This window comes from Bufo gargarizans, chromosome 2, assembly GCF_014858855.1.
Source record: "Bufo gargarizans isolate SCDJY-AF-19 chromosome 2, ASM1485885v1, whole genome shotgun sequence".
Taxonomy (NCBI): domain Eukaryota; kingdom Metazoa; phylum Chordata; class Amphibia; order Anura; family Bufonidae; genus Bufo; species Bufo gargarizans.
This window is the reverse complement of record NC_058081.1, coordinates 321,466,243-321,491,889: the sequence shown is the minus strand read 5'-3', so window position 1 is coordinate 321,491,889 and position 25,647 is coordinate 321,466,243. Positions and strand designations below refer to the sequence as shown.

The window sequence follows — 25,647 nt, the reverse complement described above, 5'->3', positions numbered from 1 at the left end:
TAGGCCGAGCCCATACGGGCTGCATTGGATATAATTATTGCCAATGCACAGCGGTCGCAAAAAATCCAGACCTGATTGGTTTTGTTTGGTGGGTCGCAAGTGTTACTCAACTTTTAGGGCTTGTTCAGACGGCCGTATGCTGTCTGCAAAAATGCAGATCTTTTTTTTGCAGACAGTTCCGCATGTCCACAAAAAAAGGATTGCATTCCGTTTTTTTGCTGATCCATAGACTTCAATAGGGCCATGTCCTGATTTTCACTGACAAGTATAGGACATGTTTAATTTTTTTGCTGAGCCGTGCAATGAAAGAAAAGGGCCCCATCGAAGTGAATAGAATAGCATCTAATCCGCAAAAAAAATGGATCCACATTTTTGCGGACAGCATACGGCTGTCTGAATGAGCCCTTAATGATTTTAATGTAGTTGAGTACAGCATGTGAACTTGCCTGAAACTTTTCAGTGACTTGGCGGTGTTTTTATAGAGAAATCCCAGCTCTAAAATAGTCACGTGACAGCAAATTGTAGACAAGTTGCACATGTTGTTTATTTTGTTGCGCAACTTTTCTATAAATTGCTGTCGCACGACAAATCACTGTTCGACCCTGGCCTTAGATACATTTTACAATTCTGACAATTTTTTTTGAACGACTTCAGTAGGTAGATGGTATTAAAACTGAACAAACCTCTCTAGACATAGTTAGGACTCATGCGCACGACCGTTGGATGTTTTGCAGATCCGCAAAGCACGGATACCGGTCGCGTGCATTCCGTATTTTGCAGAACGGAACAGCTGGCACCTAATAGAACAGACAATAATAGGACATGGCTTATTTTTTTCCGGAATGGACATGCGGAATATGGAAAAGGAATGCACAAGGAGTCATTTCTGTTTTTTTGTGGCCCCATTGAAGTGAATTGTTCCGCACACGGGCTGGAAAACAAATTAAACCCTCGTGGAAAAAAAATATGTTCATGTGCGTGTGCCCTTAAAAGTACAGCAATGTTGGCAACATAAATTTCTGTCGTAGTTTTATTCCGGCCACCTCTCGGCATGTTTGCCGTGCTGCCGCCGGAACTCCGGCCTGCCCCATTATAGTCAATGGGGCCAGAGCGGTAGTCCAGGGGGACGCGTGCACTAGCGGCAGCACAGATCCGACAGGCTGTTCACCCGCCAAAATAGCTTGCCGCTAGTGTGAAAGTAGCCTAACAGCAATGTTTCCTCCAGCAAAACGGACTGCCCAGTATAACCCCCCCACCAATGGTTGTTGCGTACATGGGGCTGAATGTTTTCTGTATCCAGTAGGTTGGCGTGCTGATAGACCTGCTTTGCCATGTATGCATACCAGGAATGCCTTGTAAGTGTTACAGAAACCATAAAGGCATAGACACTGCTGGAACGGTCTTTGTACGCAGGCTCAATACACGGATTTCTTTCTTTTTTATTCTAGGGACATTGTGACTCTCTTTCTGTGTGACCTAGGATTAGGCAGTTGCTGTCTAATCACAAGGGGTGAAAAGTGCAGGTTTTCTAAGTTGTTGCCAGTCAGACCCAATTATTACATTAGGCGGACGGGATTGGCTTCAAAGAATAGGCCAAGAGCCGTGAGCTCAGAGCAGAGTGCCAGCCGTCCATCTAATCTGCTTTCACTGCGTGCCTGGTGGAAGTGATCAAGAAGCAGTGGCTGCAGCTAGGCGCCAATGTCAGGTAGGTCATAAGGTGAAGAATACATCTGTCTCTTTTTACAGGACTGCAACTAGACTAAGGGCCCTTTCACACTTGCGTTATAGTCTTCCGGCATAGAGTTCCGTCGTCGGGGCTCTATGCCGGAAGAATACTGATCAGGATTATCCTAATGCATTCTGAATGGACAGTCCGTCCTTCAGGATGCATCAGGATGTCTTCCGTTCCGGTACGAAACGTTTTTTGGCCGCAGCAAATAGCGCAGCATGCTGCGCTTTTTGCTCCGGCCAAAAATCCGGAACACTTGCCGCAAGGCCGGATCCGGAATGAATGCCCATTGAAAGGCATTCATCCGGATCCGGCCTTAAGCTAAACGTCGTTTCGGCGCATTGCCGGATGCGACGTTTAGCTTTTTCTCAATGGTTACCATGGCTGCCAGGACGCTAAAGTCCTGGCAGCCATGGTAAAGTGTAGCGGGGAGCAGCATACTTACCGTCCGTGCGGCTCCCGGGGCGCTCCAGAGTGACGTCAGGGCGCCCCAAGCGCATGGATCACGTGATCGCATGGATCACATGATCCATGCGCATGGGGCGTTCTGACGTCATTCTGGAGCGCCCCGGGAGCCGCACGGACTGTAAGTATGCCGCTACCCCGCTCCCCGCTCCTACTATGGCAACCAGGACTTTAATAGCGTCCTGGGTGCCATAGTAACACTGAAAGCATTTTGAAGACGGATCCGTCTTCAAATGCTTTCAGTACACTTGCGTTATTCCGGATCCGGCGTGTAAATCCGGCAAGTGGAGTACACGCCGGATCCGGACAACGCAAGTGTGAAAGAGGCCTAAGGCCTCTTTCTGATGGAGATACCGTATTCAATGCCCAGCACTTTCTTGGCTACTTTTAAACTGGTGGAAAAGATTTATTAAAGCTAGGTTAAAGAAGCACTCCCATTTTTTTTTTTCTCTAAACCTAACTATATCTCTAGACCGGTGCTGGTCTGCCTTTTCTGTACTATATTCATTAAAATGGCTGCTGCTGTGTCAAAATGCCTTCCCATGTTGCTGCAGTCTGTGCCTACAAGACCCAGAATACTTTCCTAAGGGGGGAGAGTCTAAATGAGGGTGGGCATTTCCTCCATAATGTTGTTGTCGTCGTCGTCGTCGCCGCCCCCCCCCCCCCCCCCCCCCCCCGATACTTCTCCTGGCAGGGCTGGCCCCTATAGATTAATTTATAAAAAATGGCACCATTTGCAAACTGTCCTGCCAGCTCCCTTTTTGTATTCTACTGCACAAGCTCCACGTCTGCGCAGTAGAAACTAGTCATGCATTCAGTGTCTCGACCTTGCAGCTGCCTTGAGAATTGAGCATGCACACTGGCATTGTCTAAGCGGCTCAGCCACCGCAGCCATGTGCCAATGATGAAGAACAGAAATCACAAGTGTTAGGCCAGGTTCCTGTGCACACAGAAGCATGGGTAGTATGTACCGTGTTCTTGTGTTAGGTCACTTATGGATGCTGCTGTTTTTCCAGTGGGGGGAAAAACCATGTGAAATTTCAAGTGTCAGCTTGGCCTGACTAGTTGGTAGGGATCGACCAATATTGATTTTTTTTTTTAGGGCCGATAGCGATAATCTGTGAACTTTCGGGCCGATAATTTTATACTAATATTCAGTGAATTTTCATTTAAAAAAATAAATTTTAATTACTACACAAATTTGCTGAAAATAAATGTTTATTGTTAACGTGTATTTTTTTTGTAAATCTTTCTTTTTTCTAATTAATATATATATATATATATTTTTTTATTTTTTTTTTAATACTAATTAGCCCCCTTAAGGACTAGAACCCTTGTCCTATTCACCCTGATAGATCTCTATCAGGGTGACTAGGAGCTCACACTGTCCCTGCTGCCCTGTGCTTTGTGCACACAGCAGCAGGAAGCTGACTATGGCAGCCAGGGCTTCAATAGCGTCCTGGCTGCCATGGTAACTGATCGGAGCCCCAGCATTACACTGCTGGGGCTCCGACCGTAACTTCCACTGAGGAGGAGGGGAGAGGGGACCCTGTGGCCACTGCCACCAATGATTAATACTGGGGTTGGGGGGGGGGAGTGCACTGCGCCACCAATTATTAATACTGGGGTTGGGGGGGCGCACTGCGCCACCAATGATTAATACTGGGGTTGGGGGGGCGCACTGCGCCACCAATGAAGATAACACTCTTATTAATTCATATACAGGAGGCGGGAGCTGGCAGCAGAATCACATAGCCGGCTCCTGACCTCTATGGGCGGTAGCTGTGATCCACGGTAGTTAACCCCCTCAGGTGCGGCACCTGAGGGGTTAACTACCGCATATCGCAGCTACTTGTCATTGAGGTTGGGAGCCGGCTATGTGAATCTGCAGCCAGCTCCCGCCTCCTGTATATGAATGAATGAAAGAGAGTTATCTTCATTGGTGGCACAGTGGCCACAGCCCCTCCCCTCCTCTTCCTTCTCCCCTGTGCAGCGCGATCCTTGTTCCCCATAAGTTATCGTTATATCGGCAAAATAGACGCTGATACCGATAACGTTCAAAATCCTGAATATCGGCCGATGATATCGGTAAAACTGATAATCGGTCGATCCCTAGTAGTTGGTGATATTCGTAAGCATACTGCTTTTTGTCATGCACACAAATGTTTTTTTTCATCCGTGTGCTATCTGCAAATTTTGCGGCTAGCACCCTGACCTATTCATTTCTGTGGGGCAATACTCACATCCTTATTTGTTGGGGATCCGTGTGACCCTTTTGCAAATGATAGAACATGTTTTATTCTTATCCATTTGGCTGGTGAGAATAGGCCTGCCTATTGATGGGAGTGAGAAAAATGTGTAGTGCACACTGAAGGCGTCTGTCTGTTGTGGATCCGTTGTTTGTGGGCGAAAATACAGAACAATGGCACGTCTCACTAACAACCCCTATACAGTTTGCATCAGCCCATGTGTAAGGTCTTTTTAAAAGAGTTTTGTTTTTGTTTGACTTGTTAAATCGTAAATCAGTGCTCATTTAGGCCTGAAACAGAACTCTGTAAAAGGGACCTTAAGGATATAAGCCAAACCCAGAGCCTTCACGAAAAGGGAAACAGCTGTTTCTGGCTTTTTGTCCCCATTGCTTGGCCTTTAAGACTTTCTTTTGCCTGTTTTGGCCTTCTTCCCAAGAAGAAACTGTATACCCTGAGGTGTGTTGGGACACAAATGTACTACTGGCTACTAAAAGAATATAAAACTGCTCTCACAGTAGTCCAGCTGGCTCCTAAAGGACAGTATGTACGGTAACTTGTCCTCCCATGTTCTAGGACACTTTTAGGTACTGTCAAGTTGGCTGCTGTACTCTAATTGTCTTGAGTGGAAAGCACGTCTACGGTGCCCGTTTAGTAAGGCTACTCTCATATGTGTGTTTTGTCATTCCGGTTTTGAGATCCATGCATTCTGAACAGAAAGAGATCAGTCTAGGATGCCTTCCGTCGCGAGCTGCAGTTTTGTGCCAGTCACTAAAAACAATAAGTCGATGGTGGCGGATCCGTTTTTTTAGGATCCTTAAAAACCAGATCTGTCACCCGTTTACTTTCAATGTATTTAGTGATGGATCCGGTTTGTTCCCTTTCGATTTCACACAACCGCATCCTAATGGAACGGGATGCGTACTGATGTGTTAAATCAAAATGGAGCGGTTTTGGTCAGGTGTTGAGATCCTCCGCTGGATCTTAAAAACTGAAACCAAAACACATTTGTGAAAGTAGCCTGAGTAGGGTCATTAGAAAACATACTTCACCGCTTCGACCATGTGGACAGAAAAATGACTAGCTATATTGCATGTGGACTGTATTTAGTCCACAATTCAAGGACTGTACACGTGGAGTAAAAGCTTAAATTGTCTCCATCTCCAGACTCTACTCTGGATTACTTAAGGGGCAAAAAAACAGATGGGAACTGATGAGGATCCCATTTCATGGTTGAAATTTAAGTATGGTTTTTCTACTTTATGTTAGTGATGAGAATTCATTACAAGTGACTTATATAGAGCAGTAGATGTAGTATATGGCCCAGTCGTGTACTGTCAGTTATTGATGCTTTTCAGTTATTTTCTATTAACCATTACTACTACTTCCCCACCTTCTATATAAATAGCCAGAGCATGCACAGAGGAACCAGATGGCACTTGTAGAATGAAGAGATATTGGTATCGGAGAGGACCCTGCCCTTGCCGTCATTTAGCGCGCCACTCTTGTAAGGGTTTAAAGAGTTTGCGATAGGAGCATAGTATGAGCTTAGTCTGCATTATCTTGCACATTGAGGTCACCTATGAAGTCTAGGAAGCAAGCCAAATTTTTCATTCGGAAAGTTTCCCCTTCTCTGTTGGCTCTTGACTGTCTGACGTGCTTTCTGATAAGTAGAAGTGTCTCGCCAATGATGTACAGCATTTACCATACATGATCTTTTATCATGCCTGTAGTGATTGCCCACATTTGAGTACAAATCTCTTTAAGGGTGTGTCCACATGGCCGTAATTTGCACCTGAAAAATCTGCTGCAGAGATTCGTGGCAAAATCCGCTTTGATTTATATGTGAATTTTTTTTTAATACAGATTTTGCTGTAAAACTGCTTTCAACGGGGTAAAATGTGCAGTAGAGAGCCACGACATGAATTGACAATACCGTCCACTTTGCTGGTACTGTAAAAATGCTGTGGACTTGCCACTCACAGATATGCAGCATTTCAGTCTTATATGGTTGTACCTGAAGTGTTTTAGTATATAATGAGGAGGTTGTGTGCATGAGCCCTAAACCAATCACTCTGATCCTATATGTAGCACATCCTGTTGCAGTATCCAACCAATCCCATGATGCACTTCTTTCTCTGGCACATCTCCACAACCGCCTCTAACAATGCCCAGCTAGTTTATAGCTCCTCCCACCTAACTAGTTACATATATACTCCCCACCACTGCTCCTAACAATGCCCAGCTAGTTTATAGCTCCTCCCACCTAACTAGTTACATATATACTCCCCATCACTGCTCCTAACAATGCCCAGCTAGTTTATAGCTCCTCCCACCTAACTAGTTACATATATACTCCCCATAACTGCTCCTAACAACGCCCAGCTAGTTTATAGCTCCTTCCACCTAACTAGTTACATAGCCACTCCCCATCACTGTCCCTAACACCCAGATAGTTTATAGCTCCTCCTACCAGATAGTTACATAGACACTATTCTATCACTGCCCCTAACATCCAGCTAGTTTATAGCTCCTCTCACTAGCTAGTTACATAGACACTGCCTATCACTGCTCCTAACATCCAGCTAGTTTATAGCTCCTCTCACTAGCTAGTTACATAGACACTCCCTATCACTGCTCCTAACACCCAGCTAGTTTATAGCTCCTCCCACTAGCTAGTTACATAGCCACTCCCCTATCACTGCCCCTAACACCCAGCTAGTTTATAGCTCCTCCCACCAGCTAGTTACATACACTCCCCTATCACTGCTCCTAACATCCAGCTAGTTTATAGCTCCTCCCACCAGCTAGTTACATACACTCCCCTATCACTGCTCTTAACATCCAGCTAGTTTATAGCTCCTCCCACCAGCTAGTTACATAGACACTCCCTATCACTGCTCCTAACACCCAGCTAGTTTATAGCTCCTCCCACTAGCTAGTTACATAGACACTCCCCTATCACTGCCCCTAACACCCAGCTAGTTTATAGCTCCTCCCACCAGCTAGTTACATAGACACTCCCCTATCACTGCTCCTAACATCCAGCTAGTTTATAGCTCCTCCCACCAGCTAGTTACATAGACACTCCCCTATCACTGCTCCTAACACCCAGCTAGTTTATAGCTCCTCCCACCAGCTAGTTACATAGACACTGCCCTATCACTGTCCCTAACACCCAGCTAGTTTATAGCTCCTCCCTGACAGCTAGTTACATAGACACTGCCCCTAACACCACCCAGCTAGTTTATAGCTCCTCCCTGACAGCTAGTTACATAGACACTCCGCTATCACTGTACCTAACACGCAGCTAGTTTATAGCTCCTCCCTGACAGCTAGTTACATAGACACTCCCCTATCACTGTCCCTAACACCCAGCTAGTTTATAGCTCCTCCCTGACAGCTAGTTACATAGACACTGCCCCTAACACCACCCAGCTAGTTTATAGCTCCTCCCTGACAGCTAGTTACATAGACACTCCGCTATCACTGTACCTAACACGCAGCTAGTTTATAGCTCCTCTCACTAGCTAGTTACATAGACACTAGGGGTGCACCGAAATGAAAATTCTGGTCCGAAACCGAAAATTCAGGATACCCCTTGACCGAAACCGAAACTGCCTTTTTGCCCAAATACTTTTAAAAGACCCCCCACCCCATAACAGTGCCATCCACAGACCCCCCCCACCTCATAACAGTGCCATCCACAGACGCCCACCCACCCCATAACAGTGCCATCCACAGACCCCCCCCCACCTCATAACAGTGCCATCCACAGACCCCCACCCACCCCATAACAGTGCCATCCACAGACCCCCACCCACCCCATAACAGTGCCATCCACAGACCCCCACCCACCCCATAACAGTGCTATCCACAGACCCCCACCCACCCCCTAACAGTGCCATCCACAGACCCCCACCCCATAACAGTGCCATCCACAGCCCCCCCCCCCCCCCATTGTACAATTAATAGAAAATAGCGGGGAGGGACTGGGAGGAGGAGCTGGGGGCCGGTGCGTTCACTGTGCTCCGGCCCCCAGCTCCAGTAGTTATAAAATGTTGTACAATTAATAAGCATTCTATTCATGAGGCCCCCTCTGCAGTATTACATTCAATACAGCCACATCCTACTCACAGGGCTGTCATCTTAAGGCTGGCCGGCCGGGCAGAGGAGCGGCAGCGTCACAACTGACGTCATGTGCCCGGCCTACTTTCTGAATGACGTCAGTCGTGACGCTGCCGCTCCTCTGCCCGGCCGGCCAGCACAGCCCTGTGAGTAGGATGTGGCTGTATTGAATGTAATACTGCAGAGGGGGGCCTCATGAATAGAATGCTTATTAATTGTACAACATTTTATAACTACTGGAGCTGGGGGCCGGAGCACAGTGAACGCACCGGCCCCCAGCTCCTCCTCCCAGTCCCTCCCCGCTATTTCCGGCCGATATGTAAAAATATCGGCACAAACAGATTAGGTGCGTTTTTTCGGCCGCCGAAATTTCGGTGCACCCCTAATAGACACTCCTCTCACTGCCCCTAACACCCAGCTAGTTTATAGCTCCTCTCACCAGCTAGTTACATAGACACTCCCCTATCACTGCCTCTAACACCCAGCTAGTTTATAGCTCCTCCCACCAGCTAGCTACATAGACACTCCTCTCACTGTTCCTAACACCCAGCTAGTTTATAGCTCCTCTCGCCAGCTAGCTACATAGACACTCCCCTATCACTGCTCCTAACATCCAGATAGTTTATAGCTCCTCTCACCAGCTAGTTACATAGACACTCCCCTATCACTGCCTCTAACACCCAGCTAGTTTATAGCTCCTCTCACCAGCTAGCTACATAGACACTCCCCTATCACTGCTCCTAACATCCAGATAGTTTATAGCTCCTCTCACCAGCTAGTTACATAGACACTCCCCTATCACTGCCTCTAACACCCAGCTAGTTTATAGCTCCTCCCACCAGCTAGCTACATAGACACTGCCCTATCACTGCCTCTAACACCCAGCTAGTTTATAGTTCCTCCCACCAGCTAGTTACATAGACACTCCTCTCACTGTTCCTAACACCCAGCTAGTTTATAGCTCCTCTCACCAGCTAGTTACATAGACACTCCCCTCTCACTGCCCCCAACACCCAGATAGTTTATAGCTCCTCCCACTAGCTAGTTACATAGCCACTCCCCTATCACTGCCCCTAACACCCAGCTAGTTTATAGCTCCTCCCACCAGCTAGTTATGTAGACACTCCCCTATCACTGTCCCTAACACCCAGCTAGTTTATAGCTCCTCTCACCAGCTAGTTACATAGACACTCCCCTCTCACTGCCCCTAACACCCAGATAGTTTATAGCTCCTCCCACCAGCTAGTTACATAGACACTGCCTATCACTGCTCCTAACACCCAGCTAGTTTATAGCTCCTCCCACCAGCTAGTTACATAGACACTCCCCTATCACTGCCCCTAACATCCAAAAACAACAACAGCACAGTGAATAAAACAGTTAGGGTGCAAGTCCTCAGGGAAGGTAGGCAACCTTTCCTCTTGGTACAGTATATCCAAAAAATAGGCAGTGTGGTAAAAAGGTGATGACCCGTTTATTCCCAGGCAACGTTTCAGCCCACTCAATAGGGCCTTGGTCAAGCAATGCAATAGTGTCACACATGGGTATATATACACGAAACAAGTCATGTGATATATCGGTGAACAATTTAACCATTTAGTGCATCAAGCTGTTACAGCATATAGTTATACAATCTAAAATATCAGAATAATACAGTGAATACATGATTATACATAGATAAAACGAGGTCTCCATGATTAGAATAGTGATAAAATGTACAAAAGTGAATGGTTAAAACAAGGTAAGGCTCAGCTGATCTTTCACAACTGACCTATAATTATAAACATATCTCAAAAACAGCGTACCATTGGTGGTTCAGTGTATCCGCATGTAGTCGGCGTTATCCTATGCTCACCGCGCAAGCGCAAAATCAGTCAGTCAGTCCCCCCTTCCCCAGACGTCAGCGGCGCTCCTCCCAGGCAACGCCCACGTGACCTAGGGCGTGCTGACGATGATACCTCCGCCCATATTGGAGGAAGGGGGGGAGGGACCATAGTGACCAAGCCTCGGCCAATCCACAACAAGGGCGTATACGTAACCACATAGCTTGTGCCATACAAGTGAATAAATGCAATAATACTCAAACGGGCTGCATCAGTGGAGTCATTTTGTAAGGATACATTAGATATACGGTGGATGTAGGCGGCACATACATGTGGTGTCCCTAGGATGCCGCGGGGCACCCAATAAAGGGACCCCGCGACACCCAGCTGTGAAGTGTCGTCCCCCCACGTGAATGTCAAGCGGCACATCACAAAGCGGGGCAGCACATGCGCCATCCCCACCACCTACCAAAGAATATTCTATACAGGACCAAAACGACTTGGAAGAGACTGCATCATAGGTTAAAGCAGGTGTAGCATAAGGCCCTGTCTAGGGCCACCTAGACTCTCATGCTGATGTGCCTACAGGTGACAGGGCACGCTAATGTCCCGTCCCTTATGGCAAACATCAAACCACCCCCATAGGTGCATACCAGTCACAAAATTACAAGTCGCATACGATCCTATAAATACATAATAGAAACCATAATGATAATCAAATAGAAAACAAATGAAGCCATTGATGTCCCTTCAGTCAACAAATGAAGAAATATAGTACAGCCAGGCCATGCGGACGTTGAGAACCTCTTCTGGTACCAGGGCTGTGGAGTCGGTAGATAAATGGTCCGACTCCTCAGTTTTTGGTACTTCCGACTCGGACTCCGACTCCTTTTGTATTTAATATGCGAATGTCATTACCACTAAACTACTGGCTAGGAAGCTGCTGCCTTCTCCTTTGTGTGCTGATCTTCTGCTGAAGATAGGGCAGTGGGAGGATCCAGGAAGGGGCAGGGGAAGGGGCATTTATTGTAAAAACCTGATTTCCCTAGTAGAATCCCATAGTCAAGTGTAAAGTTTAAGCTAACAATCTGAGTTTACAAGTTTTTATAGCCTTAGCTGAATGACAGCAGTTTTTCAAATGGTTTACAGCTGCGGTCTTGACCATCCACTTGCCTTCACTTATACAAGTGTCTCTAGTCCTGCAAAAAACATATTTACTTAATCAGTTATCAGTAAGAGGCTAGATTAACCATGGGCGTTGCGTTCCCTGTAACAGCGGAACACAGCACAATGGAAAGTATAAGTATTGCTGCTCCTTAACTGTGCGTTGCGTGCCATATAGTGAAGCATATGAAAAGCATGCTTCTTCATGGTCACTTAACGTGTTCGTTTTGCGTGACGCACTGCATGTATTGGCCTTTATTCTTACAGTAGAGAAGTACCGTATTTTTTGCAAAAGTGGGGGGAAAATAGTAGTGCGTCTTATGGGGCGAATGCTACGACCATCCGGTGAATAGGCTGAGAGGGAGGAGGGGCTGAGGGCCGGCATCTGTTTCTGTATTCTACTACACCGGGCCCTGCTCACTGTAGTATACAGTAATCATATCTAACTTGTGGGTAATGTTAAAGTATTCCAATAATCTTAAAAACTTCTTGGCAGTCAGGAGGCCGGGTGGGCGCTCGTAGCGTAGCTCACTACGTCACTTGCCTGCTCCGCACACTTTATGAATGAAGCAGGCACCGGGCCCCGCTGCCATTACAGAAACAGATGCCGGCCCACATTCACTACACAGGGACACTGTTATGGGGGGCTCTGTGGATGACACATAAGATAAGATGCTATATATGTGTCATCCACAGATGCCCCCACAATGATCCCCCATAACGGTGCCACCCACAGATGCCCCCATAAGTGTCATCCACAGACCACCATTAGTTCAAAAGCACACCTTTTGGTTCAAAATATATTTTTTCCTCTGCAAAAACCTAGGTCCGTCTTATAGGGCGAAAAATACGGTAATTAATTATAACTTTTTGTGAGTTGGGACATTTAAACTTGCTCTTTTTTTTATTTTTATTCCAGTTTAAATCTAGTCGGATTTGTTTCATTTTTTGCCGACTCCGACCCAGGTACCAAAATTTACTCTGACTCCTCGACTTCGACACCGACTCCACAGCCCTGTCTGGTACGCTGAACAAATATGGCAAAGGACATCCATCTAAATGTAAAATAAAAAACAAAGTGTTACATGTCCATGCATGAATAAAGTATATCAATGACACTATTACATAATCATATAAACAGACAGAACAGAAGGTGATAATCCAGATAAGAATGAGAGCCACACCTAACTGTCATATAACCCCCATTTGAACTGTGTTTAACCCATGTGGTTTCAACGTATGTAAACGATATATCCATACCAATTCTCTACGTTTAAGTGCTTCTTCCCTATTTCCACCTCTACTAAGAGGAAGAATATGGTCAATGATCCTGAATTTAAGATCTTTCTCTCTATGCCCAGCTCCAGCAAAATGTTTGGATTCAGGTAAATCTTTCTTATTTTGTCAAATGGTGTACCTATGTTGATTCGGACGTGTCTTTAAATCAAGAGTAGTCTCTCCTACATATAATAGGTTACAAGAACACTGAAGTAGATTACAAAAGAGCTATCACATGTCAGGTAATAGCGAATATCATGTTGTGTATGACAGGTTCACTCACCTGGTCCATCACCTTTAAGCATATAACTGCAGTTCACACAATTGAAGCATGGGAAACATCCTTTCCTTTTTGTGCCTATATAGGATTGACTTTAAACCTTTACACACCATTTCCGTTTTGACAAGCTTATCTCGCAAGTTAGAGGACCTCTTATATGACATAAGGTGGAGCCTGAAATTCCTTCACATAATGTAGGTTGCTACGTAAAATAAGCCAGTGTTTTTTAATAGCCTATTTGATAGCTACGTCCAGTCTGTGTAGAAATAAAAGGTACACGCTCTACTACCATCTTTTTGTTTTCCGATGGAATATCTGATTCTAATCTATCCAGATGTGCCTGGACCAACCCTCTATGTATGAATTTGTTAGCCACACCTTGTAATCTCTGAGATCGCATTTCAGGGTCCTTACCGATCCGCTGTACGCGCAAGAATTGACTCCTAAGGAGGGACTTAATCATTGCACGCGGGTGACAACTATCAAAATGCAACAATGTATTGCAATCTGTCGGTTTAATAAAGAGATCCGTGATAAGAGATTCGCCCTGAACTCTAACCATCGTGTCCAAAAACTGGACCTGTTGTATGGAATGAGTAAGGGTGAACTTAATCTCAGGGTCAATAGTATTGAGGAAGCAATGGAAATCCAAATGATCATCCTCACTGCCATCTCAGACCACAAACACATCATCTATGTATCTCCACCACCTCAGCACATGGCTGAAGGGGTGGGACACATAGACATGGTCTGCCTCAAGGTACGACATGAAGACTTTGGAGTACGTAGGTGCCATATTTGAACCCATCATAGTTCCTCGCAATTGAAGATAGTAGCCAACTTGAAACGCAAAATAATTAATCTCAACACAATGTTAAGAAATTCTAAGATTAATTCCTTACATTCTTCAGTGTAATGCGTATGGGTTAAGCATTCGGGTATATATACCCATGTGTGACACTATTGCATTGCTTGACAAAGGCCCCATTGAGTGGGCTGAAACATTGCCTGGGAATAAACGGGTCATCATCTTTTTACCACACTTGGAGTGCTGCCTATTTTTGGGATATACTGCTCCTAACACCGAGCTAGTTTATAGCTCCCCCCGCCAGCTAGTTACATAGATACTGCCCCTAACACCACCCAGCTAGTTCATAGCTCCTCCCTATCACTGCTCCTAACACCCAGCTAGTTTATAGCTCCTCCCACCAGCTAGTTACATAGACACTCCCCATTACTGCCCCTAACGCCCAGCTAGTTTATAGCTCCTCCCACCAGCTAGTTATGTAGACACTCCCCATCGCTGCCCCTAACGCCCAGCTAGTTTATAGCTCCTTCCACCTAACTAGTTACATAGACACTCCCCTATCACTGCCCCTAACAACATCCAGCTAGTTTATAGCTCCTCCCTGACAGCTAGTTACATAGACACTGCCCCTAACACCACCCAGCTAGTTTATAGCTCCTCCCTGACAGTTAGTTACATAGACACTCCCCTAACACCACCCAGCTAGTTTATAGCTCCTCTCACCAGCTAGTTACATAGACACTCTCTCTGTCCCTAACATACAGCTAGTTTATAGCTCCTCCCTGACAGCTAGTTACATAGACACTGCCCTATCACTGCCCCTAACACCCAGCTAGTTTATAGCTCCTCTCACTAGCTAGTTACATAGACACTGCCCTATCACTGCCCCTAACACCCAGCTAGTTTATAGCTCCTCCCACCAGCTAGTTACATAGACACTCCCCTTACATAGACACTCCCCATCACTGTCCCTAACACCCAGCTAGTTTATAGCTCCTCCCTGACAGCTAGTTACATAGACACTCCCCTATCACTGCTCCTAACACCCAGCTAGTTTATAGCTCCTCCCTGACAGCTAGTTACATAGACACTGCCCTATCACTGCCTCTAACACCCAGCTAGTTTATAGCTCCTCCCACCAGCTAGTTACATAGACACTCCCCTATCACTGCCCCTAACACCCAGCTAGTTTATAGCTCCTCCCTGAAAGCTAGTTACATAGACACTGCCCCTAACAACATCCAGTTGGTTTATAGCTCCTCCCTGACAGCTAGTTACATAGACACTGCCCCTAACAACACCCAGTTGGTTTATAGCTCCTCCCTGACAGCTAGTTACATAGACACTCCGCTATCACTGTACCTAACAGAGCTAGTTTATAGCTCCTCCCACACAGCTAGTTACATAGACACTGCCCCTAACACCACCCAGCTAGTTTATAGCTCCTCTCACCAGCTAGTTACATAGACACTCCCCTATCACTGCTCCTAACATCCAGCTAGTTTATAGCTCCTCTCACCAGCTAGTTACATAGACACTCCTCTATCACTGCCCCTAACATCCAGCTAGTTTATAGCCCCTCCCACACAGCTAGTTACATAGACACTCCCCTATCACTGCTCCTAACACCCAGCTAGTTTATAGCTCCTCCCACACAGCTAGTTACATAGACACTGCCCCTAACACCACCCAGCTAGTTTATAGCTCCTCCCTGACAGCTAGTTACATAGACACTGCCCCTAACACCACCCAGCTAGTTTATAGCTCCTCTCACCAGCTAGTTACATAGACACTCCTCTATCACTGCCCCTAACACCCAGCTAGTTTATAGCTCCTCCCTGACAGCTAGTTACATAGACACTGCCCCTAACACCACCCAGCTAGTTTATAGCTCCTCTCACCAGCTAGTTACATACACTCCTCTATCACTGCCCCTAACACCCAGCTAGTTTATAGCTCCTCCCACACAGCTAGTTACATAGACACTGCCCCTAACACCACCCAGCTAGTTTATAGCTCCTCCCTGACAGCTAGTTACATAGACACTGCCCCTAACACCACCCAGCTAGTTTATAGCTCCTCTCACCAGCTAGTTACATACACTCCTCTATCACTGCCCCTAACACCCAGCTAGTTTATAGCTCCTCCCACACAGCTAGTTACATAGACACTGCCCCTAACACCACCCAGCTAGTTTATAGCTCCTCCCTGACAGCTAGTTACATAGACACTGCCCCTAACATGGACATAACATCCTAGGTGATAAGAAATGGCTGCATGACAGTCATGTGACTACACCCCAACGCAGAAGGTAGCAGCAATAAAGGTAAAAGAAATGCAAAGGTTGATGCAAACCGTAAGACCCCTATGAGTTTCGAACTTGCCAGTTTTAATTTTTCAGTTAAGTTTTTTTCCTTCCCGCTTTCGAAGAGCCATGACTTTTTTTTTACTTTTCTGTTCACATAACAATATGAGGGCTAATTTTTTGCACGACAAGTTGCATTTTTAATGACAAAATGTAATCTACCATATCATGTATTAAAACATGGGGAAAAAACTAAGGCTACTTTCACACTAGCGTTCGGGTTTCCGTTCGTGAGCTCCGTTTGAAGGAGCTCACGAGCGGACCCGAACGCAGCCGTCCAGCCCTGATGCAGTCTGAATGGAGGCGGATCCGCTCAGACTGCATCAGTCTGGCGGCGTTCAGCCTCCGCTCCGCTCGCCTCCGCACGGACAGGCGGACAGCTGAACGCTGCTTGCAGCGTTCGGGTGTCCGCCTGGCCGTTCGGAGGCGTGCGGATCCGTGCGGATCCGTCCAGACTTTCAATGTAAGTCAATGGGGACGGATCCGTTTGAAGATGCCACAATGTGGCTCAATCTTCAAGCGGATCCGTCCCCCATTGACTTTACATTGAAAGTCTGGACGGATCCGTCCCAGGCTATTTTCACACTTAGCTTTTTTTTGCTAATATAATGCAGACGGATCCGTTCTGAACGGAGCCTCCGTCTGCATTATTATGAGCGGATCCGTTCAGAACGGATCCGCCCGAACGCTAGTGTGAAAGTAGCCTAATTTGTAATATGAAATGCATAAAACCAGACTGGGGAATATCAGCTTCAAGAGAAGAGAATTTGAACAGTACATGTATTAGAATTTTTATTTTATTGTTTGAAGTTTTCCTGTGCAACTGAAGCTTTTGGTAAGTACTTTTGAGCCTTAAAAGGGTGTTCCTGTTATGTAATTATTTTTTTCAACTCCTGTAGCATTGGTGTGTATGTGATCATTTGCTGAAGTGAATGCACCCCACTTCCAGGTGTGCTTCTCTTTCTTGAAACGCACAGTGGAGAGAGCATCCTCTGTCATGTGATGTTTGTTAGAAAGACAGAACAATACATACAGAGAGAGAGGTGGAAAATAGTGAGCGATACATAGTGAAAAACAATACAGTCACGCTGTTAGATTGACAGACACACGGTAATACATGTAAAAGGCAGAAACATACCAGCATCAAGACCCCTAAAGCAGTTTGGGACAGCAAGCAACAGATGAAGCAGATAGGGAAAGACCAAGTGACAATGAGCAAGATCTACACAGGCAAGCTGAAAAAAGATCTGCTACACGTCGGGTCATTCAGCAAGCCATCTTCAGGTGATGTAGAGCATAGCTCCCTTACATGCCTTGTGGAATCGGCAGACAGGAAGTTCAGAGCTACTCCCAGGTGCTTCACAGAACTGGGGCTAGAAACAGATGGGACTCTGTGCTCTCCCATTTGAATGGAGTAGTGATCACGCAAGCTGTGTGTTTTTTGCATCAAGAATAGTGCTGCCGACGACCCGATTCATGCCATAAGCAAAACCACCCAAACTGGCAGAACACAAAACGGAGCTTTTGTAGTTTATCAGGGCATTATTATAAGTTTGTGCAACCGTTCACTGACATGGCCATATCTTCAAGCTCTTGTGGAGATTTAGTGGTTTCACTTATTGTAAGTCAAATTGCCTCCTGACATATATTAAAGGGGTTATCCGAGACTAAAAAATGCCGCCCCCCCCCCCCCCCCCCATATGCCCAGGCCCCTCACACAGATTTTGCTTACCTGGTCCCCACACGGCCGCTGCTTCTCCCCGTGCGCGGATGAAAACATCTGGTGTTTGGGGGAGTTGGTCAGCTAATGGCAGGCAGGGCCTGGGACAAGCCTCCCTAGCATCACCCGCGATGCTAGGGAGGTTCATCACCACCTGCCATTGGCTGCCCCCGACACCGAATCAGTGTGAGGGACCTGGGCATATGGGGGGCATTTTTTAATCTTGGATAACCCCTATAATGTCCTCAGGGTTGGTGTTTTCTGATCCCCACCACTGCAACAAGAATCATCATGTCTTTCAGCAGATATATGGGGCTTCATGAAAAATTGTCCTTGTTGCCATCTGTAACAGTGATTGGCCTGTGAGAACATGAGACTCTTGGTCTTAAAGCAGGGGGTCCCCCTTTATGATGTCCATTCACTGTAATAGGACATGGAGACAGATGGTATCTGATTGGACATATAGTTGCATTATAACCTGTCTCTTGCATTAAACATTCTGCCTGTGTGTTTTCTCTTTTTAGTATACTTCTGTATATTTATCAGTTTGTTCTGTATTGTAGGAGACCCAGCGCTTAATGGCAGAGCCAGTTCCTGGGATAAAAGCTGAGCCAGATGACTGCAATGCACGATACTTCCATGTTGTAATTGCGGGGCCACAAGATTCACCCTTTGAAGGAGGGACATTTAAACTTGAATTATTCCTTCCTGAAGAGTACCCAATGGCAGCTCCTAAAGTACGCTTCATGACCAAAATCTATCACCCCAATGTAGACAAGCTGGGGAGGATATGTTTAGATATCTTGAAAGGTAAGTGTATTGACTCATTTTGAACTCGCTACTGCAAAATCCCTAACCCATTGTTATTTCAGGGTATCTGTAGAAAGATCTAAAGATAATTTTTGTTTTATGCTGTGTCCACACTAGCGTTATGGATCCTAACGGACACCAACAGACCTCATTGATTTTAATGGGATTCGTTCAGGTTCTGGCACTTTTGCTGGCAGGATTAGTGCTGCAGGCAGCGACTAGGTTCACGTCTGCGTCAGAGGCCCTGTTAGGAGCCTCTATTGTAACTACTCCCTGACAGGAACCCAGCAGACCCCATCCTAGTCAGATGCCAGATATGGTGCTGCTTTTTTTTTTTTTTTTACCTAGAAAACAGAAAAATTGAAAATCTGGTGTAGATGTAACCTAAAAGGAACAGTGCAGATAACTTTACTACTGTTATCCCCCTATATATTTCAAAAAGTAACCTCACAGTGGAACTTTGCCTATGACACTGGCTGACCTGTTACATGTGCACCTGGCAGCTGAAGACATCTGTGTTGGTCCCATGTTGATATGTGCCCGCATTACTGAGAAAAATTGTTTTATTATATGCAAATGAGCATCTAGGAGCAATGGGCTCAGCTCTCTCTGCAATGAGAATGCCCCCATTGTTCCCAGAGGCTCATCATATATTAAAACCACATTTTTCTCAGCAGTGCGGGCACATATGAACCTGGGACCAACACAGATGTCTTCAGCTGCTAAGCACACATGTAACAGATCAGCCAGTGTCATAGGTACAAATCTGCTGACAGATGCCCTTCAAAGATCACCATGTCTCAGCACTCCTGTCTACTCAGAGGGCAGTGAGAGGACAAGTTCTAAGAGTAGCTTATGAAATTAAAAATTGAGTGAGTTTGACACCATCCAGATGCAGTATTAGATGCAGAAATCCCACACACTGCCCAGCAAGGATAAGGGATAGAGCATTCAGTGACATGTGGTGCCATGATAGTTTCCATGCACTTTATCTAAATTACTTGCTAACTTGTTGACCATGTTTTTCACTTTTCAAGATGAGATAACAAGTTTGCTTTTGGAAAAGCCTGCATTTCCCCTAAAGTTACAATGCTGCAACATCTATTTTTGTTTTTTAAGAAAGCTGAGTTGCGCTATTTCTCCGTTAGAAAGTTTCTCCGCTAGTTTGACATGGTAGATTAGTATGACCTATTAGTGTACTTTTTGCAGGAAGAAAAGCTGCGGCATGTCATGCTGCCAGTCATAATCATAGGGCTCCTGTATAGCTTCATCTACATCTCTGGCAGGCATGTCAGCAGTTGTCCATGAATGTCTGATGGAGTCTGTGGACCAGACACTTGCTCCTTGCAGAATAGAAAGCAGAAATGACGAACTCTCGCCTCCTACTAAGCACAAGTGCTTAGAACCTTTACATTGACCTGGTTGAAGCAACAATATAAAGGTTTGGGCATAGAAGTGAGATGAAGCTGTAGTTAAAGGGGTTGTCCCAAGAAAAATATTCTACAGTTTTCAAACCAGCACCTGGATCTGAATACTTTTGTATTTGCATGTAATTTAAAATGTAGCATAGCCACTAAGTTATTCAATAAAATGTATCTGTCTAGCTCCACCTGCCTCTTTGTCCTGCTCACTGAGATGGCCACACATGCTCAGTTTCATCCTTCAACTGCCTCCTGAGCTGTGATAGGGAGAGCTGAGACACGCCCCCGAGCTGCAGCATAAAAGACACTCCCCTTGAGCTGTCAGCTTGATATAAATATAGCAGAGCAATGAATGTGGCAATCTCAGGATACATGTGAGTACAGGGCTGGTTCTGGCTTTGTTAAAAAGAGTCTGTCATCTGCTATATGATGTCTGATTTTCATTTTATACAATAGTCATGGGATAACCCCTTTAAGTTACTAAGCCAGTTGTGTGATGATTTTATGCTATGAAATTGAGTGCCTCTTAAGACAGTTAAAGGGGTTCTTCACTTTGGGATCTGCTTAACATTAAGGGACTCTTTTAATGAGCAGAGGTTTTCAAAAGTGTCTTCCTGCTGGGAAACCATGTCGGTGTGTTCACATTACCTGCAGTGCCACTAGCAGGTAAAATGAAGTATTGCACAATGCCTCAGTGGGTTGCTTGTCTAATGCAGTACAATTTTTATATTACTGGTTTCAGGCACAGGTCAGGCAATCTGCCTCCCTGTGCATTCCCTCTACTGATGTCCCGCACAATGGTCTTGTGGATGTCTTCTTGCAGCCCACTCCCTGGAACCACCCTTTTTTGTTCCAAGTCAGTCGATGTGATTGTGCCTATGTGAAGATTCAAGCCCATTACACTAAATGTAGGAGGTATGGTGGGCAGGTACTGTGTAGGGCCAGGCTGAGATGCAGAAAATGACACCACATTTCTCTGTGTGAAATGTAATGTGAAACTTTGACATGCCCCAAACACAGAAGTGCATAAGAACAGCGTGTGGCATGCACCATGCACATATTAGGTGTCGGGGTAACAATAAAAATAAAGAAAAGGTAATTAAATATTTTTTTCAACAGAATTATAATTTTTATTTTATTTTTTTATAGCAACTTCCCAGCTAATGTAAACGTTTCTCTGTTTGGCATTGGCTGATGTGAACAGAGCATAATTGAAACCAGCGTTTTGCCATTTCTTGGTAACAGGCTTTGGCTTTGCCTAAGGCCGCAATGCATGACCACATCATTACTACTACCTTTTTTTGTATTAACACACAGGAATTACTTAAAGGGGTTGTCCAAGTTATATATACTAAAGACCTATCCTCAGAACCAAGATCGGCGGGGGTCTAACACCCGGCGCGCCATGCCAGTGCTGCCTCCCCTTCATTGTTTACCTGCTCACTGTCGTATCTGCAGTGGTGAGCTGGTGTAATTACACTCAAGATGTCCTAATCATTTCAATGGGACGGCGCCCCTTCTCTTCAAACAGCTGATCAGCGGGGGTGACATGTGTCGGACCCCCGCCGATCTGATATTGATGACCTATCCTGAGGACTTGTAACTTGGACAATCCCTTTAAGGCGCATTTACACATGCAGCTGGAGCAGGCAATTATAGGGAAGGAACGGTTCATCAGTGGAGGAAAAAGCTGCAAATACATGCAGCAATCACCTCCACTGTATGGGGACGAGCAATGGCTGCTGCAGTCACTCCTCCTCATACAGATTCATTGCTTCTGGGCAGCAGATTGTTGTTCGCACAGTGTAATCTGCTGCCCAAGAACCATTTAATGTGCTGCATGAAAGATCAGTTCACTTTTACATGGACAGATTATCAGGAATAAGCTTTTGTAGTCATGTTCATTCCCAATAATCTGCTCGACAACTGTGTGGTTTAAATCCACCTTTGCTTGGAGATGCAAATGGACTACTTGAATTTCCAGTGTTACGAAAAGGTAGGGATAAGTGCAGCCCTAAACTCCACCCACTCCTCTATTCCTACCTACTTGCACGGCCCGTCCTAACAGACAGGGTACAACTGGGCGGCTGTCCCTAGCTTACGTATGTGCAGGGGCCTAAAGGAAGGAAATAACGAGGGAAGAAAACAAAAGACAAAGGCAGAACAAACAGAAGCGCAAAGTTTCCCAGGCTGGGAAAGTACCATAACAGGAACAACTGGAAGCTGAGGTCAAGAGCTAGGAGCTAACACAGGCACAAAGGGTTAATACAAAATCGAAGTCCATATAAGCCGAGGTCAGGAGCCAAGAGATCGTCGTCATTACAAGGGATGACACCAGGTCAAGGTCAAATACAATACAAGCCGAAGTCAAATAAACAAAGTCACACATGCAGAGAACGCTAGTGAGGTAATAAGATCCGTTTTTTTTTTGCGGATCCATTGTAATAATGCCTACCCTTGTCCGCAAACTAGAAAAAAATAGGACATGCACTATTTTTTTTTTTTTTTTGCGGAGGAACGGACATACTGATGCGGACAGCACACGTTTTTGGGGACCCAGTGAAATGAATGGGTCCGCATCCTATCCGCAAAAAAAAGGATCGGACACGAAAACAACAAAATACGGTCGTGTGCATGAGGCCTTAAAGACACACGTTTGAACAAAAATGTACGCTAAGAGCTTTCACTTTTCCATTTATAGTAGGTATAATACCACTTTAATTTAGAATGATCCCCATTTTTCAGCTCTATTGTTTGTATGTGTAAAGTTGTGCAGCTTTTTTTTTTTTTAAATCTCAACTATGGGTCTTTTAAAGGACCCAATGGACAAAAATGGGAGGGTCTATTAAAAGTTCCTGGGAGACAGATGCAACAATGTTTAGGTCTGCTATAGCTGCAACTTGCATGGCTAGATCATTATCTGTATCAATCAGTCAGCTTGAGAACAATATGTCTGCTGGTATTCCTCAAGAGGAAATACTTCCTTACCAGTTCTAAAACAGGCATTAAATTCCCTGGTGAGGCTGAGCTCTTGGTCTGGGGTCTCGGGTTCAAGGAGTCATTTTTGCTCTATTCCTTGTGAGGGAGATGGTCTGTTTGAATCTGCACTAGATGACATCTTGGACAAAGTCCTGTTATTTTCATCAGGAAAATTTTTGGTATCCAAAACTGTAATAGACCGGACCACAGAGGAAATGGCAGTCTTAATACCGCAACCAAAAAGACACAAAGATGCCATAAGTGTGGTGGGAGGCAGGCTCAGGGATTTCCATCAGGCCTGAGTATAAATTATTTCCCCTGGGTGCTAGACTTAATTCTGTCAGGGTACAAGATAGAGTTTCATTGTCCGCCCCCAGAAAGATTTACAATCAACAGACATCTGCTACAGTCTCACAGACAGCTTTAGAGTCAGAAATTTAGTTACCTATTGCCATGTACCCATCAAAGGAGAATTCCAAAAATGTGTGAGATTCGGTGTGTACATAGAAGAGCTTTTACTTTCAGTTCCAGGCTCTCCTATCTGGCCTCTACTGCTCGCTCTCTCTCTCTCTCTCTCTCTCTCTCTCTCTCTCTCTCTCTCTCTCTCATATATATATGATTGCAGACATAATTTGATATCTACATCTAAATGGGATGCTAGTGATTCCCTATGAGGACAATTTGCTAATTGCTGCAGACTTGAGCCAAATCTTTCCATTCACCTCCAGATAGTAAAAAGTACCCTATCTAAACTGGGTTGGTTGATCCATCAGGAAAAATCAAGCCTGAACCAAAGTCAGCAGAAAATCTTGGGAATGCGCCTGGACTCTTATCATCGTTCATCCTTTCTTCCCCAAGAAAAAACAGGATGCATTGGAGAATACTGTAATGTTCTTCCTTTCCAGAAAAACTGCCTGTTAAGAGAAATTAGGTGCTTGTTAGGACTCCTGACATCAGCAATCCCCTCAGTAAGATGGGCTCAAGCCCACACAAGTTCCTCAGGCCTTATTTCAACCTGGGACAAGCAATAGTCCTCTTTGGGGGAAAAAAAAAGATAAACCTTCGTCAGAGAAGAGATCTCTCATTTGGTGTATAGTCAAGGAACATCTCCAAACAGGAGTCCAGTGACGCCCACTAGATCAACTAACGGCGACCACTGATGCAAGCAGCAAGAGGTTGGGGGTCCACACAATGGTGCAATCTGGAGTACCCGGATGTCTTGGACTTCATCAGACCTCAGATGATTTTCAGCAGCTCTCCAGGCGTTTGAGTTTAAATCATATACTAAAAAAAAAATTGTAAAAGTATACTTCGACAATGCGACCACAGTGGCCACAGCAAAGATATTTGTGTGGGGATAAAAACATCTAAAATCAATCTCTGATGGGTAGAAAATTGTTTGGTGGACTTTCTCGGCAGGCAGACCCTCAGAGAAGGGGAATGGTTCCTAAATATGGACATCTTTCATCAGATAACAGAGATGTGGATATCTGATTCTAGACCTTTTTCACTACCAGGAAAAACAGAAAAGTGAATAATTTATTTTCAATCTGCCCCCAGGAGAGTCTGCGTCAAACAGATGCCCTCTAGTTAAGATTGCCCTCCGGCCTTCTTTGTGCGTTCCCCCTGTTCTAATTAATTCCAAGAACCCTGATGAAGACAATGGACAAGAAGGTCCAAGTAATACTTATCGCACCATATTGGCCAAAGTGATCCTGGTTTCCCCTACTCCAGAAGATATCCGCAGGAAAATTTTGGAACCTTCCAACAATACCAGACTTTCTGCATCAGGGTCCAGCCTTCCACCTGAACATTCCTCAACTTTACCTAACAGCCTAGAGGTTGACTAGTGCTTACTAAAACAAAGAAACCTTTCTGAAGTTGTATTCCACAGTTGGAAGGAGATTACCTCAAAGATCTATAAAAGAACATGGAACACCTTTTTGTCCTTTGCAGGTAACAGGTGGAATTCACAGTTGCAGTTAGATATGGGCCTCGGTTTAGATTTCCTTCTTGCAGATTTTGATAAGGGTCTTAGAACAAGAACTCTAAAAGTCCAGATTTCAGCCCTCGGTGCCTTTTATGGCTCTTAGGCTCGCAGAAATTCCTCTAGTCAAAAGGTTCATTAAAGGCACAAGCAGACTTATTCCCACCCACTTCACTAAAAATACCTCAGTGGGACTTAATTTTAGTTCTTTCTGCCCTCACAAAAGGACCATTCCAACACCAGGGTAATATATCCTTAAAAATATTGACTTTAAAAACATTTCTAGTAGCTATCACTACAGCTAGAAGAGTAGGGAGATGCAGCCTTTCTCTTGTAAATGACCTTATCTTACAGTCTTAGATAGAATTATTTTGAAGTATTCACCGGCTTTCCTTCCAAAGGTTTTTTCTAAATTCCATTGCCAGCAAAAGAGATCTCTGCCAT

General features: G+C 45.1%; 1 protein-coding gene across 1 annotated transcript in view; it reads left to right on the top strand.

Moving 5' to 3' along the window:
* The window catches only part of UBE2N (ubiquitin conjugating enzyme E2 N), a 35,134-nt gene that overhangs the window by 4,109 nt on the left and 5,378 nt on the right, over positions 1-25,647 (top strand). The window contains exon 2 of the mRNA XM_044280511.1: positions 18,570-18,816. Coding sequence (XP_044136446.1) covers positions 18,570-18,816 — 247 coding nt within the window. The remainder of the gene's footprint in view (positions 1-18,569; positions 18,817-25,647) is intronic.